The sequence below is a fragment of the Phascolarctos cinereus genome, unplaced genomic scaffold, assembly GCF_003287225.1.
Source record: "Phascolarctos cinereus isolate Bilbo 61053 unplaced genomic scaffold, phaCin_HiC Scaffold_3;HRSCAF=262, whole genome shotgun sequence".
In the NCBI taxonomy this organism is placed as follows: domain Eukaryota; kingdom Metazoa; phylum Chordata; class Mammalia; order Diprotodontia; family Phascolarctidae; genus Phascolarctos; species Phascolarctos cinereus.
The window spans coordinates 78,703,220-78,720,775 of record NW_027555736.1 but is presented as its reverse complement, the minus strand read 5'-3'; the positions used below and the strand labels follow the sequence as shown (position 1 = coordinate 78,720,775).

At 41.1% G+C, this 17,556-nt stretch overlaps 1 protein-coding gene across 2 annotated transcripts in view; it reads left to right on the top strand.

The window, feature by feature from the left end:
• LGI1 (leucine rich glioma inactivated 1) overlaps nucleotides 1–17,556 on the top strand; it is a 57,126-nt gene that overhangs the window by 16,178 nt on the left and 23,392 nt on the right. The window contains exons 3-4 of one of the 2 annotated variants that reach the window (XM_020964188.2): nucleotides 13,511–13,582; nucleotides 13,676–13,747. In XM_020964188.2, the coding sequence (XP_020819847.1) occupies nucleotides 13,511–13,582; nucleotides 13,676–13,747 (144 nt within the window). The remainder of the gene's footprint in view (nucleotides 1–13,510; nucleotides 13,583–13,675; nucleotides 13,748–17,556) is intronic. The other variant, XM_020964189.2, reaches the window with a different exon arrangement.

Genomic DNA, 17,556 nt, shown 5'->3' with positions numbered 1-17,556 from the left:
CACTTCATAATATCCCACAGTTCAGATTCTAAATCTAAATTTTGTAAAGTCTAAAAGTTATATTCTAACCTCACTGCCTCCTCTGTGTATCATCACTCCCTTTCCTCTTACTTCTACTTCTCTCCATTATCTAGCTAGTGAGCTAGCTAGTTATACTATGCTTCCTTACAGTTTAGTGTATCTCAATTTACATCTTTTCCTTACTTCTATTCATTCTCCTTCCTTTCAGCATTCAGTATTTACTAAGCCTTATGATGTATTCTGCCCTATTCTGCCCTATTCTAGGCACTATTAAACATACAGAGACGTATAACTTGGTCACTGGTATAAAGGCTTTATACTCTAATTGGAGGAACCAAAATGTTTGATTGTGCAAATCTATTAACAAATGTTGATCTCTCCAACTGTTATCTTACGTACAGACATAATCCCCTTTCCACCTATTTGAAAGGAAATCAAAACTTGTTTTTTAATATCCAAACTTTATTAAAATGAATGATTTTTCTTTCATTCCAATTCACGATGTCCATAGAAACAAAATAGTAATCACTGGATAGAACATGGAAAGACACTTTTCAAAGAGAATTGTATATTTTCAATTTACAGAAAGTAGAACGGCTATGAAAGCTGACCCAGTGGGGCCTCACCAGAACCTCTCCCATGTCATCTTGCATAGAAACCTTGACCTATGGAAGAAGGGCTGATTCCCCTGAGTAATTTACATATAATATGTTGTAAAAAAAAGTTTTAGCTATGACTAAAGTAATGAAACTTTTTTCAGTAAAATATTTCTTTTTGTAAATTGCCTTCAAAGACTCCAAAGACATGAGATAAAGAACCTAGATACCTATACTTCACTTTTTATACAACACACACACACATACTCCACAGGTATTTTCCAACCCAACGAGTCAACTTAGAATGAATTTTGGCTACTTCCAAAAATTATTTCCTCCCTCAAAATACAGAGATTTGCCAGCATTGAGACGGTAAGAAAGAACGTGCCATGAATGAAATTCCCAATAGGAATTCCAAAAATTATTTGAGCAAAGGCAGAATCTTTGGAATAATATCATGGTTTCCTAAGGTTGCAGGGGACAATACTTACTTGAGATGCTTAAGTTCTGGTCCATTCACTAGAAATTCAGTCTCATTGTTTTACAGTTGCACTTTACAAATATAGGGTGAATATTAATGGGTATCATTATAAACTTTGTTATATAGAACAGATATGCCCCTGTCCCAGCAAACATTTAACACATTTTGTTGTTGTTGATACATGTGATTTCATGGGAGCTCGATCACGATACTCCTCTCCAGACTTTTAGATAATATTAGAGCAGGATTAAGGTAGGTCCCAATTGGTCTAGATCTAGATTAGGGGTTTTCTTTTATCTATTTTGTGTCATAGACCTCTCTGGAAGTCTGGTGAAGCCAATAGACCCCCTTCTTAGAGCTGCTGTTGTTGAGTCTTTTCAGTCGTATCCGACTCCTCCTGACCCCATTTGGGGTTTTCTTGGCAAAGAACTAGAGCGATTTGCCATTTCCCTTTTCAGCTCATTTTACAGACGAGAAACTGAAGCAAACAGGGTTAAGCGACTTACCCAGGGTCACACAGCTGATAGGTCTCTGAGGCTAGATTTTAATTCAGGTCCTCCTGACTCAGAGCTGGTGCTCTATCCACCATGTCACCTAGCTGCCCTTTCTTAGAATAGTTGCTATAAATGATTAAAGGAAATACTAAATTTTAGTGAGAAAGCAAAAATGAAGATGTAGTTTTTTCCATTCAAGTTCATGATACCTCTAGAATCTATCCATGGATCCCTTGCCAATTTGTAGATCCAAATTAAGAACTTGTGATCGAGATATATAAAGTTACACTTGTTTTCCTGGCCAAATTAAATGAAAGACTATATTTTCAATGACAAGTTTTTGAAGTGTAAAATAATTTGGTTAAATGTTGTTTCATGTTCTAATATCTACATGCATCGAATTAATATTTTTAAATTTTTTAATTATATATATAGCACATTTATTTACAATGTGTTTGTTTCAACATTAACACATAAATGGATTACCAGACCACTGTTAATTATCTTTCAGTTTAATTCTGTTCTCTAAATGCAAAAGAGAGAATAGGGCTAAATAATATTAACAACTGTAGAGTTCATGGGCAGCTAGATACATAGCAAATGAAACAATAATGCATGTCGCATTGTTTATAAACCTTACAGAACCTCCTTGCTATTCCTCCAAAAAGACACTCTATCTCCCAACCCTCTGTAATTTTACTGGCTTTCCCAGTGTCTAGAGTTCTCTCCCTCCTCATCTCTCCCTCCTGGTTTCCCTGACTTTCTTAAAATCAGCCAAAATCCCATCTTCTACAAGAAGCCTTATCTGGTCCTCCCAAATACTAGTGCCTTCCCTACCAGATTACCTCCAGTTTATCCTATATTTCCCTTGTTTGTACCTAATTGTTTGCACATTGCCTCTCTCCTTAGATTGTGAGCCCCTTGAGGACAGGAACTGTTTTTGCCTTTCTTTACATCTCTAGCACTGAGCACAGTACCTGACATATAAGCACTTAATAAATTCTTGTTGATGAGTTGGAAAAAAACAACAAGAAGAAACAAAAAACAATTGTAGAAATGGAAGGAAAGAGGTATTTAAGGGAATAAAAGCGATAGCAAAATGGACACATAAGTCATTTCTTTCTAGGAAGCACCTTCCAGTAATGTCCAGGAACTAGTTCAGATGATTCACTGACCAATGGAATGCTCTGGTACATATGCATGAGGCCATTCTCTCTCTCTCTCTCTCTCTCTCTCTCTCTCTCTCTCTCTCTCTCTCTCTCTCTCTCTCTCTCTCTCTCTCTCTGTCTCTCTCTCTCTTTCTCTCTCTCCCCGTGTGTGTGTGTGTGTGTGTGTGTGTGTGTGTGTGTAAATGGGTAAACAGATATAATGGTGCTATAGAGACAAGGTCTCAGTAGCCTCCTGAATGTGAAAGGGAGATTATGATTAATTATTTAAGACTCAATCCAGCAAAGTGAAGTGGTAAATGACACAAAAACTTCTCTTGCCTAAAATAAGCTAGATAATTGAGGGGAAAGGAGTTATTTTGGTGAATTATATGTATAGCAGTGCCAATTCTTCAGATTGATTCATTAGTCAAGACATGAATCAAATAGAGAACATTCAAAATATAGCTCACGATTTCCAAAAGCTTATATCTAAGTGAATCAGGAAGATGTGGAAGGGGGGAAATGACTGAAAAGCTCATCTTTTTACCTATGTTCCCTTAATAAAACAACATTTTCTGGATGACAGAGCTAAGGGTTTGACATTCTAGTGTAGTGCTTGGCACAGTATGAACGTTTATTAGCTTTTAAAGGATGATGGCAATGGAAAATGAGAGGCTAGAAGAAGGCTGGTGGCAATTTAATCTTCCACTTGACTCTAGAGAGGCCCAGGTAGAGGAGCTGCAGAATATCAAAATCCACCACTTTTCTTTGTAGAACTTACGTGTTTTTAAAAGAACAAACATTTAGTGAAAAGCTTGGCTTTCTGAAACAGCTCAGAGTTCCCCTACTAAGTTTCCCTTTCCTTTGACCCTAGGCCAGAATAGGATGGAAAAATCATCTCCATCTCCAATTACTTCTCCATCCTATATTCTCTGAGACTCTGGCCCCTGTGCCAGTCAGGTCTCTGCCCTCTCTGTCTTCCAGTCCTTCCTTTCTCCATTAACTTTCTCACTCCTCACCCAACTGCCTCAGTTCTGAACTATTTACATACCCCTGACTTTCCCTCAATCAAAATGGGATAAGGTTTGAAAACAGCAACTTCAAGGTACATGTAACACAGGGTAGTTGTGAGGCTCAAATGAAATAAATTCCAATTTTAAAGCACTATAAAAATGCAAGTGGCTGTCATCATCATCATCATCATCATGACTGGAATTTGTATTATCAGTCCTCTAGTTCCCTCAGGAAAAGATCAAACAAAAAAAAGAAATATATTTTTTAATACATTAAAAAATTTTTATTACTACCTTTTGTTTTTATGTCATTTATTTCCACATATACCTGTACCCCTGTCCTACCCAGAAGGCAAACTAATATACTTTGAAACACATGTCGAAGTTTATTACAAATATTTAAGACTATGTTCAAATTCAATGCTGTACACAGACAAAGTTCTTCACTTACTCATGGATGTGCCACTTTGACCCACTATGGTCCATCCAGATTATAGAAAGCCTTGAAATGTAGGTAGGAGTTGATTACCTGAAGGCCAAGCACGATGTGATGAGGGCCTAGGCCAGGGTGGCGGCAGCAGGAATGGCTGAATCTGAGAGACCGCGTAAAGGTTGATGGAGAGAGAGGGAGCAAAGACAACTATACATGCCTGAGAGACTGAAATAAAAGCCATGCCTTTAATGGATAAGTAGGGAAGGGTTTGGACAAGATGATTATAAACCAGATTCTTGTTCACGTACAGGCTGGATTAGGTGGCCTCTGAGATCACTTTCAATCCTGTCATTCTGTGAATTCCTTACCAGGAACTACTGTTGCTGTTCTGCCTCTGATGTCCTCACCTCAGATAGGTGGCCTACTACTCCTCTTTCCAGGACCCCAATCAACTCCTCTGGGAGCTGGCCTGCAGGGGAAATAAAAAGTCCAAGAAGTAGGGGCAACAATGCTTCAGTGACTTATTTTTCTGCTTTCCCACTTTCTGCTCATATATTCTTTTACGCTCTTATAGATTCCTTACCCCTGACCATTAAGCTTGGGACAAATATTTTCCCCTTACTCTCATCCTCCTGCAGAATCTTCTCTTGTTTCTGACAGCCACTAATTCCTAATAACTGTGCCCACTCATCAGTTCCCTTGATAGCCTTTAGCATAAGTTAGGCTCTCCACCTTTCCTCCCTTCCTGGTTCCTTAATTTGACCAGTTATCTGCTGGATACCCACACCCCACTGCTGATACATGTTTGAGTATTATTATATCCAAGTGGAGATGGTCTCTGAGCAGCCAGAGCTATGTGGGACTGGAGCATGGATCAGGGATTGGGACTGGAGATGTAGATTTTGGAGTTAGAATCACAGACTCTAGAGTTGGTTTAGAATTGGTGGGGAGATTAGAGATTATCTCAGTGAATCAAGGTCAGGAGAGAAGAGGCCTTAGAAGTCATCCATTTCAGCCTTGTATTTAATTCAAAAATTCCTTCTATGGTATCTCTTATTCAGCCTTTGTTTGAATACTCCCAATGACAAGGAATTCACTATTGAAGCAGACTGTTCCATTGGAAGATGGCTCTAATTATTACAAAGCTCTTATTTATGTTGATCCCAAATCTCCTTTCCTGTAACTTCCATCCGTTAGTCCTGATTCTGTGCTCTGAAGCAACATAGAAGAAATTTATTCCCTCTACTATTTGATATTTTTTCAAATTTTTCAAAATGGCTATTATATCTCACCTCATTCTTCTCCCCTACTAGCTAAGTGACCACACTTCCTTCAACTGCTTTTCATATGTCATGGTGTTTTGACTCCTCACTATCCCTATGACCTTCTGGCCACATTGCAGTTTGTCAAAATCCCCCTTCAAATACAGTACCCAGAAATGAACACAGTGTTAGAGATGTGATCTGACCCCCAGATGTGAGCATAGCCCACCCTGGTTCCTAGCAGCTCCTCACAATCTGCTAAAGTCAGTGGGACAACTTGAACCAAATATAGGTCAAAACTTGGGATTTTTGTACAGAAAATCCAAGTCAATCTATATGCTAAGTTGACTTACACCTTGCATGTATGATAAATTGGCTGTTAAATGGACAGGGATTTATGAGGGCATCTATTACATGGTATTTTTTCATTAAATAAGAAGTAGTATGTCCATACTAACAAAGCAATGTTTGTTCTCTGTTGGCAAATGGCCCAAGCTTCAGCTTCATCTCACAGACAGGGATGTTTTAATGAGGATTGTTTCAACGGACTGCTACCTATAATTCATGGATAACAAACACAATTTGCCTAATTCTCCCTGTTGTACTGGGGAACACGTAATTTCTGAGTATAGAAGGAGGTTTCCCTTCCCATCTACTTCCCATCTCTTCTCATACTGAGCTCATTTGGCTGCTGGCTAAGACATTTTTGTAAACACTCTCTAAGAAGGAGCATTAAAATGAGAGCTGTCATAGAACTGCCCCAGAGGAAGATTCCAGGCTTGTGCAAGCTAGAGCAAAGGTAGCAGAGATACCATTTCCTCTACAGAACATAGAAGAAAAACCAAATTCATTATGTGTCAGACACTTTGCTAAATGCATAGATAAAGACAGAAGATAGCCCCTGTTCTGAGGAGCTCGAGGGCTATACAAACTCACAGATCCTGCCTTTCTGCTCTGTGAGTTAGAGAAGGAAGTTCATTTGCATAGTATTAATATATAGTGGAAGTCTCTTATGGTATAGGTGTCAGAGGACAGTACCAAAGCATTTTACAGGTCGGCAATGTTAGATCAAGTTTTTTTGATGTCTTTATATTTGAAAGTCATGATCTGATCCATTTCTAAATCCATGTATTATGATAATATGTATCATGGCAGGCCTTTGTTATATCAATCAACAAACATCTATTAAGTACCTTCTATGTGGTATAGGGGTAGCTAAGTGATGCAGTGGATAAAGTGCTGGCTCTGAAGTCACAAGACCCAAGTTCAGATTTGACCTCAGACACTTACTAGCAGTGTGTCCCTAAGCAAGTCACTTAACCCTGTTTGCCTCAGTTTCCTCATCTGTAAAATGAGCTGGTGAAGGAAATGGCAAACCACTCCAGTATCTTTGCCAAAAAAAACTCTAAATGCAGTCATGGAGAGTTGAACACAACTGAAAATGACTGAACAACACAGAAAGGACCATAAATGCCCATTCTGTGCCAGGCACATTTCTAGGTGCTAGGGATACCAAGACAAAAAAATGAACAGTCCTCAAAGAACTTGCATTCTATGAAGGGAAATGGAAGGCACATGTGTGAGTATACACCAGATATATAAAAATTAAATATCAGGTAACTTCAAGGGGGGGCATAAGTGGCTAAGAAAATCAGGAAAAGATCTCATAGAGAGGACAGTGTTTGTGCTAAACTTCAAAGGAAACTATGGTTTCTACAAAGCAGAGAAAAGGCACGAAGTTGGGAGATGGAATGTTATATATGACATACAGCAAGAAGTCCAGTCTGACTGAAACATAGAGCACATGGAAGAGAATAACATAAAAAAGCCTGGAAAGGTGGGTTGGAGCCGGGTTTTGAAGGGCTTTAGAACATCTTGAAAGAAAATAGCCAAAAATGGGCTAGAGCTTTATTCAATTTATATAAAGTGATATTCTATACTGTTTATGTCCACAGACGATAGTATATAAAACTGTGTTTAAAATATGGAACAACCTCAATTGCCTCCAAAAGACAGGTGAGATGAAAATCTGATCCTGAAAGTCGATATTAAGAAATAACAGCATATTTTTTTTAAAAAAATCAATCAACAAACATATATTACGTACCCTCTATGTGGCATAGGGATGTAGTGGCCAGACACGGTTGGTGCGTGCCTGTAATCTCTGCTGCTGAAAAGGCTAAGGCTGGTGCTTCGCCCAAACTCAGGACTTCTGAGCTGCAATAGGACTAAAGCTGATTGGATACCTATAAGTAAGTTTGATACCAGTTTGGGAGCCTCTAGGGGCCATGTTCCCTAAGGAGGGGCAATCTGGCCAATGTCAGAAAAATAAAGCAGGTGAAAGCTTCTGTGACGACGTATGTTAGAATTGGACCTGTGAGTAGTTGCTATACTTCCAGCTTAGGGAGACCTAGCATTTTATTTTTCATAGTGTACAACATCATATGCTATAGATCTAGAACTTCATTAACTCCACATGTAGAGTTTAAAGACTGTCGTGATTGTTACTGCCTTATTCAGTGGACATCATCCATATAGTCCCCCAAGACTTGAATATAATGTTTGTTTTTTATCATGTAAATATTTAGGCCAAATTCTACCCACAAATGTCCAATTTGTCAGTCTCCTTGAGAACTGGTTGGGCAGAAGTAGAACACGTGATGGGAGTTGTTTACTCTGGCAACTTGGAATGTCTGATTTGAAATTACAGGCATACTCTTGGGCAACTTTTGCACAATAGCAGGACTGGGAACAATTTCCATGCATGTCTTTATCTTTTCCTCCTCCATCTTGACCACTAGAGAATGTGTCAACATCAGACAGATCAAAGGTCCCCAGCTGCAGAAAGCTGCTAGAGATGGTTACAATGGCACACTTTAATGACTTAGTCACTGATGACTGACTAATCTTGCTATTTTCTGAAACCATAAGGTGAGATCTTAACTGGGTTAGTCCTTAGAGAACAGACATGGGGCTTATCCTCAGTCTCTCTAGCTTGGTAGGACCTGACAGAGCTATCCCCAGAGGTTTGGCCATAGATGAAGAATACTTTCAGTGACACCAACTTACAAAGAACTGTCTGCAAAGGTATAGAGGGGTTGTGATCTGTGCCAGGGGAAGCAGGCTCACACTGATGAAATCTTGGTCATCTGAAACACTGAAATGTTAAAATGTGAGGTGAGAAGCCATTATATAGGGAATTCATCTCAAAACAAAAATCCCTTAAATTTCTTTCCCACAACTTTGGAGCTAAAACAGGGACCATTCTCTATGCTGCCACAGGGTGCAAGGGATTTCCTTTACCCTGTAAACCATCTTCCCCCTCCTACCTATGCTGGTGCATCAACAAGCCAGGTCTTGGCACATTAATGCTCTCTGCAGGTTTCAAACTTATGTAGTCATTTTGTCTTGCTCCCCTAAATCCCACCCCGCTCCCCAACCAGAGAATAAAGCACAGTTTCATTCACCCTATTCTTTCCACTACACTGAGGAGGAAGGGAATCCAGATTGAAGAAGGGAAGTAATGATAATACTAGAGTGATACTGTAAAGCTAGGAGAGACTGAATCAGTGTAGTGCCGAGAATTTCTTGAGAAGAGCAGACCCCAAAAGGCAAGACAGCTGTATTTTAAGGTTGTAGTGAGTTGCTAGTTATATGACCCATCTCAATTTATCTTCCTCCCTTCCAGTGAGTAAGAAAAGGTCCTCTCTAGTTGTCAAATAGAAACAGATGGAAACAAAGCTCCTTTTCAGACGCTGAAAGGGATAGGGTATTTGTGTTAGAGAATTCAAATGATCAAAATCTCTGCTTTGTGATGGGGGAGATGAAAGCACTAAAAGAGAAAAAAGATTTTGTTCATTGTTTCATTGTTTCTGGGGAATGATTATATTGCCACTGCTTCCCTGTAATAATTGTAGTAGTAATGACCATATTATGAACCAAATTAGGTTTATAGAACTTCCAGTGTTGGAACAGCTCTTATAGGTGATGACCATCTATCCTAACCTCATATATTAATGCTCTTCACAACAAACTGGATGAATCGTCAATCACTCAACTTCTGCTCAGACATCTCCAATGATGGCAAGCTCACTACCTCATTAGGCAACCAGTTCCATTTTTGGATAGCTGTTATGATTTGGAAATTCTTCTTTTGGCTGAGACAAATTTTTATTCTTTTTACTCCCCAATGCTCCTAATTATTCCCTCTGGAATCATACCTTATAAGTTTCCTCCTTCTTCCAAGATAGCTTTTCAGATATTTGAGAACAACAATCAGCTCTACTCCTCCCCCACTTAAGTTTGGCTAAGGTCATGTCTAAGTTTTTTCTTTGGTAGTAAAATAACCCCATGCTTTTCCTCTTATAACATGGCTTTAGCCATCCCAGTTGCCCTTCTCTGTGCATTCTCCAATTTGTCATTGTCACTCTTTAAAGGTCTCTTGGGCTCTATGGTAACTCAAGTCTAATTCCACGGTGATGAAATCTGGATGCCCTTCACAGTCTTCTATAATTTTGCTGTTCCAGGTTTCAATATGGCACACAGGAGTCTGCTCTTAGGCAAATACTTTTTTTCTCAGCTGCCTGGCTCTGTCATCGTGCATCACTTTACCCTTAGCCCACCGGCTAAGGATACTGAAAGCCTATTGTGTATTTGCGCTTCCCCACCAAAGTCCCAGTAAGAAACAAGTGTTCCTTATCTGTTCCCAAAGTTCTCTCTCTCTCTCTCTCTCTCTCTCTCTCTCTCTCTCTCTCTCTCTCTCTCTCTCTCTCTCTCTCAAGATTGCTGTCTCCTTCCCCCTGCCCTGGAGTCCCACATGGTTTGGCTCCAGCCGAAGCAGCTCACCTTCTCTTGCCCCTCTCCCAGCTCTTTCCAGTCTCTGGAAGGAGATGACATCTTTCCGTTGGTTGAGCCCTTGACAAACTATTGACATGTAGGCCTTGAGGCATGGCCAAGACAGACTCCCCTAAATCTGAGCCTCCTCCTACAAAGGCTTCTTCTCCCAGAGGCTCTCGATCCCTTGTCCTAAACCTATATTCCTGAAGTGGATCCACCCTTAGGTCCCCACTATTGGCTAAGCTAAGGTGACAGACAAACCAAAGAGCTACTAGAGGCTGGACATTTTTCCCTGGTCCTCAGCTAGAGATCCAATCACTTTCTCTTTTTAGGGTCTAGTATCATTATCCTCATTTGGGCCACTCTCCACCCCCACTCTCCCATGGATCTCTAAAGCCACTGGTAAGAATTCATGGTTTATTGAAATATCAACATAGTCTTACCCCATGACCCACTAGAAATACTTCATTGACTTGTTGTTGTTCTCCTGTGTTTATTTCTTTGTCAGATAATGATGGAGCCCTTGGGCTTAAAACCATGGGAAAAAGTAGATGGGGGCCAGATTGGGGGTGGGGAGCTGGGGGATTAATCAAAACACTTTAAGGAAAGGACATAAGAATCACGGAATCTTAGAGCTGGAGGAACATTAAGAGATCATCTGGCACAACTCTCAGTTTTACAGAGAAGGAAACTGAGGCTCAGAGAAATATAGTGATTTGCCCATTGTAGCATTACTAAGAGAGTTGGAGCAGAGCCCCACGTGAAGGCCTTTGCTCTTTTTTTACCTCACAGGACCTCTGAGAGTGGAGTCCAAAGTAAGGGCTCACACCCTCAACCCTGAACCTGAGTCCTCTGCTGACTGAGCTAGTCATTTTGACATAAGAATTGACAGAGAGAATCAGGCCCACAGTTCACTCAAATCACAACTCTATTTCTGGCAGGGACACCCAGGGACATCTTGAGGAAGATCATTATTGTCCTCCTTGATGGTAACCTCAGGGACATTCCCTGAACGTTCTAGCTTCTATCTGAAACCATCATGTCATCTATTAATTTAGCTAAAAATCTTTTTGAAGCTACATTTTCAACCAGAACCACCTTTAGGGGTATAAGTTCCAGAAACTTACTGCCTAAATTCTTATCGCACAGTGTTGTTGTATGGAAAATGCTCAGTAAAACTTAAAGCAACATAGAAATGTGAGTTATTTTTTTAAAGGAACTGTAATTTAATTGCTAAGAAACTTCTAATTAATAAACTCTCTCTCCCCATAGAGAGTGGTACCTGCTCAGCAGTTTATGGTCAGTAATAATGAGGTGCCCAGGGCACTGAGAAGTTGAATGACTCACCTAGTATCACACAGCCAGTGTATTCTGAAGTGGGACTTGAATCCAGAGCTTCCTGACGGGGAGGCCTGCTCTCCATCCATATGCCACATGGCTTCTTCCAGATTAATACTTTTACTGTGTAAAATTAGCCCATTTTTGTCTGTAAGTTTCTACTCCAGAATATCTGAAATGTTCTTTAAAGAGCTCGCCATTGTGTTGTGGTTGATAGTGTATATTACATTTAATAAGTGGCTTTTAAAATGTTTCCTGATTCTGAATGTGGATGTCAGTTTGACAAAATGCCAGTGGTGCTTGCATTGTTTAAGAAGAAAATGGGCTTATGGTTTTTTGCTTCATCCTTCATTTTATGCTTGACTTCCCTCTCAAAAAAATGTTTAATGACTACTTATTTAACTGGTACAGATGGCTTGGCCGCTTGTCTTCTCACCTGACCACTTAACATGCTACCTTATTGGTTCATCCCTGGCCACCTGGTCAGGAACCCCACTGGCTAGTCAGATGCTGCTCTGGTTGTCAGAAATCCCAAGCAGAGGAATTTCTGGAATAATTTTCTACTCCAAGCTATTGGTTTTGCTCATTGAGTGGTCTTGCCTTCCTCGAATGTAACTTCAACTGTAACTTTTGAGCATAAGGATAAATGTTTGTGTGCAGTGAGAGCTATTAAATGTGTGTGTGTGTGTGTGTGTGTGTGTGTGTGTGTGTGTGAGAGAGAGAGAGAGACAGAGACAGAGACAGAGACAGAGAGACAGAGAGACAGAGACAGAGACAGAGAGAGAGAGAGACAAAGAGACAGAGAGAGAGACAGAGAGACACGGAGAGACAGACAGACAGAGAGGCAGAGACAGAGAGAGATACCGAGACACACAGAGACAGAGGGAGGGAGACAGACAGACAGACAGACAGAGACAGACAGACAGAGATACGGAGACACAGAGAGAGAGAGAGGAGGAGGAGGAGAGAGAGAGAGAGAGAGAGAGAAAGAGAAAGTGTGTGTGTCAGAGAGACAGAAACAGAGAGATATCGAGACACAGAGAGAGAGAAAGACAAAGAGGGAGAGATACAGAGAGAGAGAGAAAGTGTGTGTGTCAGAGAGACAGAAACAGAGAGATACCGAGACACAGAAAGGGAGAGAGAGACAAAGAGAGAGAGAGAGAGAGAGAGAGAGAGAGAGAGAAGAGAGAGAGAGAGAGAGAGAAAGTATGTGTGTATGTGTGTGTATGAGAGAGAGAGACAGAGAGAGACAGAGACAGAGAGATGGAGAGACAGACAGAGACAGAGAGAGATACCAAGACACAGAGAGGGAGGGAGAGAGAGACAGAGACAGACAGACAGACAGAGAGGCAGAGACAGAGAGAGACAGAGACAGAGAGACAGAGAAAGAGACAGAGAGAGATACAGAGACACAGAGAAAGAGGGAGAGAGAGAGAGAGAGAGAGAGAGAGAGAGAGAGAGAGAGAGAGAGAGAGAGAGAGAGAGAGAGAGAAAGTGTGTGTGTCAGAGAGACAGAAACAGAGAGATATCGAGACACAGAGAGGGAGAGAAAGACAAAGAGGGAGAGATACAGAGAGAGAGAGAGAGAGAGAGAGAGAGAGAGAGGAGATGTGTGTGTGTGTGTGTGTGTGTGTGTGTGTGTGTGTGTGTGTGTGTGTGTGTGTGTACAAGACAGTGAGGGAGATGGATCAGCACATGTGCTACAAGCTTTTTATAGCTAGACAATTTGGGGTTGCAAAAGCTGCTTCAGAAATTACCCGAAAGAATACATCATAGGAGGCAGGCAGCAGGTGTTTTCCATACTGAGCACAGGGATTAGAGACAGAAAACCTGGTGATGGTTGCCGTTTTCACAGCTACAAATTTCAAACCATATTTCTTCTCTGCAGGTTGTTCACATCAAATTCCTTTGATGTAATCAGCGATGACGCTTTCATCGGCCTCCCTCACCTTGAGTACCTGTAAGTGAGCCTCTTGGGTTTCTCATCACAATTCAGTACACGAGCTTCCCAGCTGCTGTCGTTGTTTGACTAAAAAGTTATAACCTGTTGCAGATTCATAGAAAACAACAACATCAAGTCAATCTCAAGACATAGTTTTCGGGGCCTAAAGTCTTTAATCCACCTGTAAGTACAGAGGTTGTGTGTTACTTCTTCTTCTTCTTGATGATTGAATATTCAGTCAACTCTCTGGTTATTTGTGTAGGGATCATCCAGAATATTATGGGTCATTTTAAAATCTGGACCATCTCCTGTCTTCTCCTGCATCTAATGTGCATTCATTTGGGTGTTCTGAAGCGATTAAAAATTAATTTGAATATTGGTCTAAAGAATGTGATTCTTACAAAGAAACCATGAGGAAAAAAATAATTTTGGAGTTGCCAAAATCACAGCCCACCTCTGTCAGCCTGGATAATTGAGGATTGACCGTTGAAATCTTTGATTTTGCTTTTATTCTCCAATCTGTGTAAACCTGAACTTGGTATTAACTCATATTAAAAATGTAGCTTCAGCACATGTCTATATAGCACATAAACAAGTGGCTGAAAAAGTACAAAACAAATTCATCCTCATGGCTGCTTTTTCTGAATGATGCCAAGCAAACTTGTTCTGGGTAGAATTTATAATCAAACCAAAACTCTATTCGTGCCTCACAGATACTTCCTCAGTAAGTGAATTACTTAGAGAGTCATATGAGCCTTGAACTACATCCTGGAATAAGATGACAGGGTTTTAGAGCAGGGAGGGACCTGGAAGACAGTCCAGCCTCCTCCTTTTACAGACACTAATGAGAGCTAACACTCTTCTACTACCTTCAAGTTGCAAAATGTTTTCCATACATTGTTTTCCTTTGACCATCACAACCACCTTGTAAGGTAAGTCCTCTGGGCATTATCCCCATTTTAGAGATTAGAAAATTGATGCTTAAGTTAAAGGATTTGCCCATGGTCACACAACAGGAAAAAGGTCAGAATTGGGATTCAGACCCCAGTCTTCCTGACTTCAAGTCTGTTGCTTTATATTCTATACTTGATTGCCTCTTCAGGAAGATCCTACAGCAGAAAAATGACTTAGGACCCAACATGTTAAAAATCATATTTCGAGATAAATTCAGAAACAATATCTAAAAGTAAAAATGGAAATGAGGTCATTGTTTATGAATTCATTACTGATGCAAACTATGTATACTTCTCGAGAGTAGGTACTATTTCCTGGGGCAGCTGGGTGGCTCAGTGGATTCAGCGCAGGACCTAGAGTCAAGAAGACCTAAGTTCAAGTCCCGCTTCCATCACTTACTGGATGTGTGTCCCTAGACAAGTCACTTAACCATTGTATGCCTCAGTTTCCCCATCTGTAAAAGGACGAAAATAATAGCACCTACATCCCAGGGTTGTTGTGAGGATCAAGTGAGATAATATTTGTAAAGTGCCTGGCACATAGTAGTACTTAATAAATGCATGTTTTCCTCCTTTTGTCTTTTTACATAATAAATAGAGGTGGCTGGGTGGTACCTTAAATAAAGTACTGGACCTGGAGTCAGAGAGACCTGAGTTCAAATCCAGCTTCAGATACTTCATATGTGACCCTGAGCAAGTCACTTAACCTCACTTTGCCTCAGTTTTCTCATCAGCAAAATGGGAATAATAACAGCACCTACCTCCCAGGATTACTGTGAGGATCAGATGAGATAATATTTGTAATATCTTAAAGTGCCACATAAATGCTAGCTTTTATTTTATCTCTAACACCTAGATAGTGCCTTGCACACAATAGATACTTAATCAGTGTTTCTCATTGAATTGAATGGGGCCCTAGATAGAATTACAAAGCACCTCTGCAGTTGGTCTGAGCCTAACTCAGCAAACTGGTGATAGAGGAGGCAGGAACACTGGAAGTCATTAGATACGTTTTTCTGATTCAATACAAAGAGTAGGTCTTAAGTTGCACTCTGAAGATGCCAAGTGCTCACTGCTGTTCTGGAAATGTCTGAGTAACAATGGAGGCCAGAGAATCCTCGCTCTGCCTTCCCTCACTATAGTGGTGTGGATGGACGGATGGGGAAGGCGGGAAGGGAGGGTTGGGGAAGGCTTCCAGCTGGGACCTGAACATCCCCAGATAAACGAAGCAGTGCCCCAAATACTCTAAAATGGCTACAGCCCTGAATGGAGAGAGTCTTATGACCTTAACTGGGAACACATTCCATTCAATTCAATCTAACTCAACAAAGCCAACTATGTACTCGGCAGGCAGGACAAAAGAAGTACCAGACAGCCCTTGCTCTCCAGGAGCTCATAACCTAATTAGGGAGTGACTGGGCAGCAGGGATCTGGAGTGCCATGGCAGGCAGGGGCTCAAGATCAGCTGTGGAGGTTCCCATTCACTCTGTCTACATGGAGGGCATGCTCTGGACCCTGGCACATCCTCCTCCACAGCCCTTTACCCAGACCTTCCTTCACAAGCGAGAGAAGGGATTCTCTTTCAGCCCTCCTCTCTAAAGAGCACTGGAAGCGGTTACTTAACAGGCCATCAATATCAGCCAGTTGCAGCTGCCAGCTTTCTGTGTGGGCCACCCAACCAAAATGCATGATAAATCTGGGTCGGGGCAAAGGCCTTCCCTCTAATGGTGATGCAGGGTGGAGGGTAGCCCACGAGGCAAGGCTCTCCTCGCCCTCCAACCCCCCAACCTTTTTATACAAGTGAAATAGAGTTCCATTTCATTTAACAAACACCATATGCAAGTACTTGTCTTAGGTGCTCAGATAATAAGACATGATTCCTGCCCTCGAGGAGATTACAGTCTGTATGACTCATAGAATGAAAAAACCTTAGAGTAGGAAGGGACTCAAGAGATAACCTTGTTCAGTTCTTACCCGAAGCAAGAATTCCCTCTTTAAAATTCCAGAGAAGGGATTAGACCAGGGGTGGGAAACCTTCGGGCTCTTTGATGGAATCCAAACTTCATTGAACAGATCAAGGATCTGTTCTGTTAAACTTGGACTCAGTCAAAAGGACATACCAGAGAACCCAGAGGGCCACATGTGGCCTCCAGGCCGCAAGTTTCCCACCCCTAGATTAGACAAATTCCATTTGAAATCTTCTAGTGATTCCCTGATTTTTGAGGTAGTCCGTTCCAGTTTTAGATAGCTCAAATTCTGAGGAAGTTCTCCTGATACTGAATTGAAATCTGCCTCCCTATAACTTCCCCCTGTTATTCCTTGTTCTTCTCTCTGGGACAACGCAGAATAAATTTAATCTTTCTTCTATAACATAGCCTTAGAATATTTGAAAAGTGTAACCCTCCCTTCTCCCCAACTCCTACCTCTACATACCTAATCTTCTCTTTCTCTGAGCTAAATGGTTCTTTCAACTGAATTTCAAACAACACCTTCTCACCAGCCTCATCACTCTCTACTGGATATACTTTAACTTGTCTCTCACCAAAAATGCGGTGCCCAAAATAGATCATAATATTCTAGATGTGGCCCAGCTGGGAGAAAGGACAGCATTCTAAATATTTGTATTTCATGCAGACTCACAGCATGATGGACAAGATTGACAAAAATTTTCCCCAAATCACTGGAATCCCTTAAGGGATCTCCTGGAAGAAAAAAAAACAGTCTGGGAAGGGGAGGCATTTACAGCATAGACTGTTATGGTTAGGGGAAACAGACCTTCAGAGAGGTCACACAGTGATGATGTGTTGCAGAGCCAGCACTAGAAGCCAGGACTCCCGCCTTCCATGCTAAGTCCCTTCCCTCACTAGTCCACATGTTCCCTCTCTTGCCTTTGTGTTGAGAGAAGTTGTAGTCCCACTATAAGTAGGAACTTCATGTCTTTTCTAGGACCATCTCAGGATGCATCTCTTTCTGCCATTCCCTGCCACTCCCCCACCCCCACACTGGCTGCCTTCCTGAGTCACTGCCCAGCCCTACAGC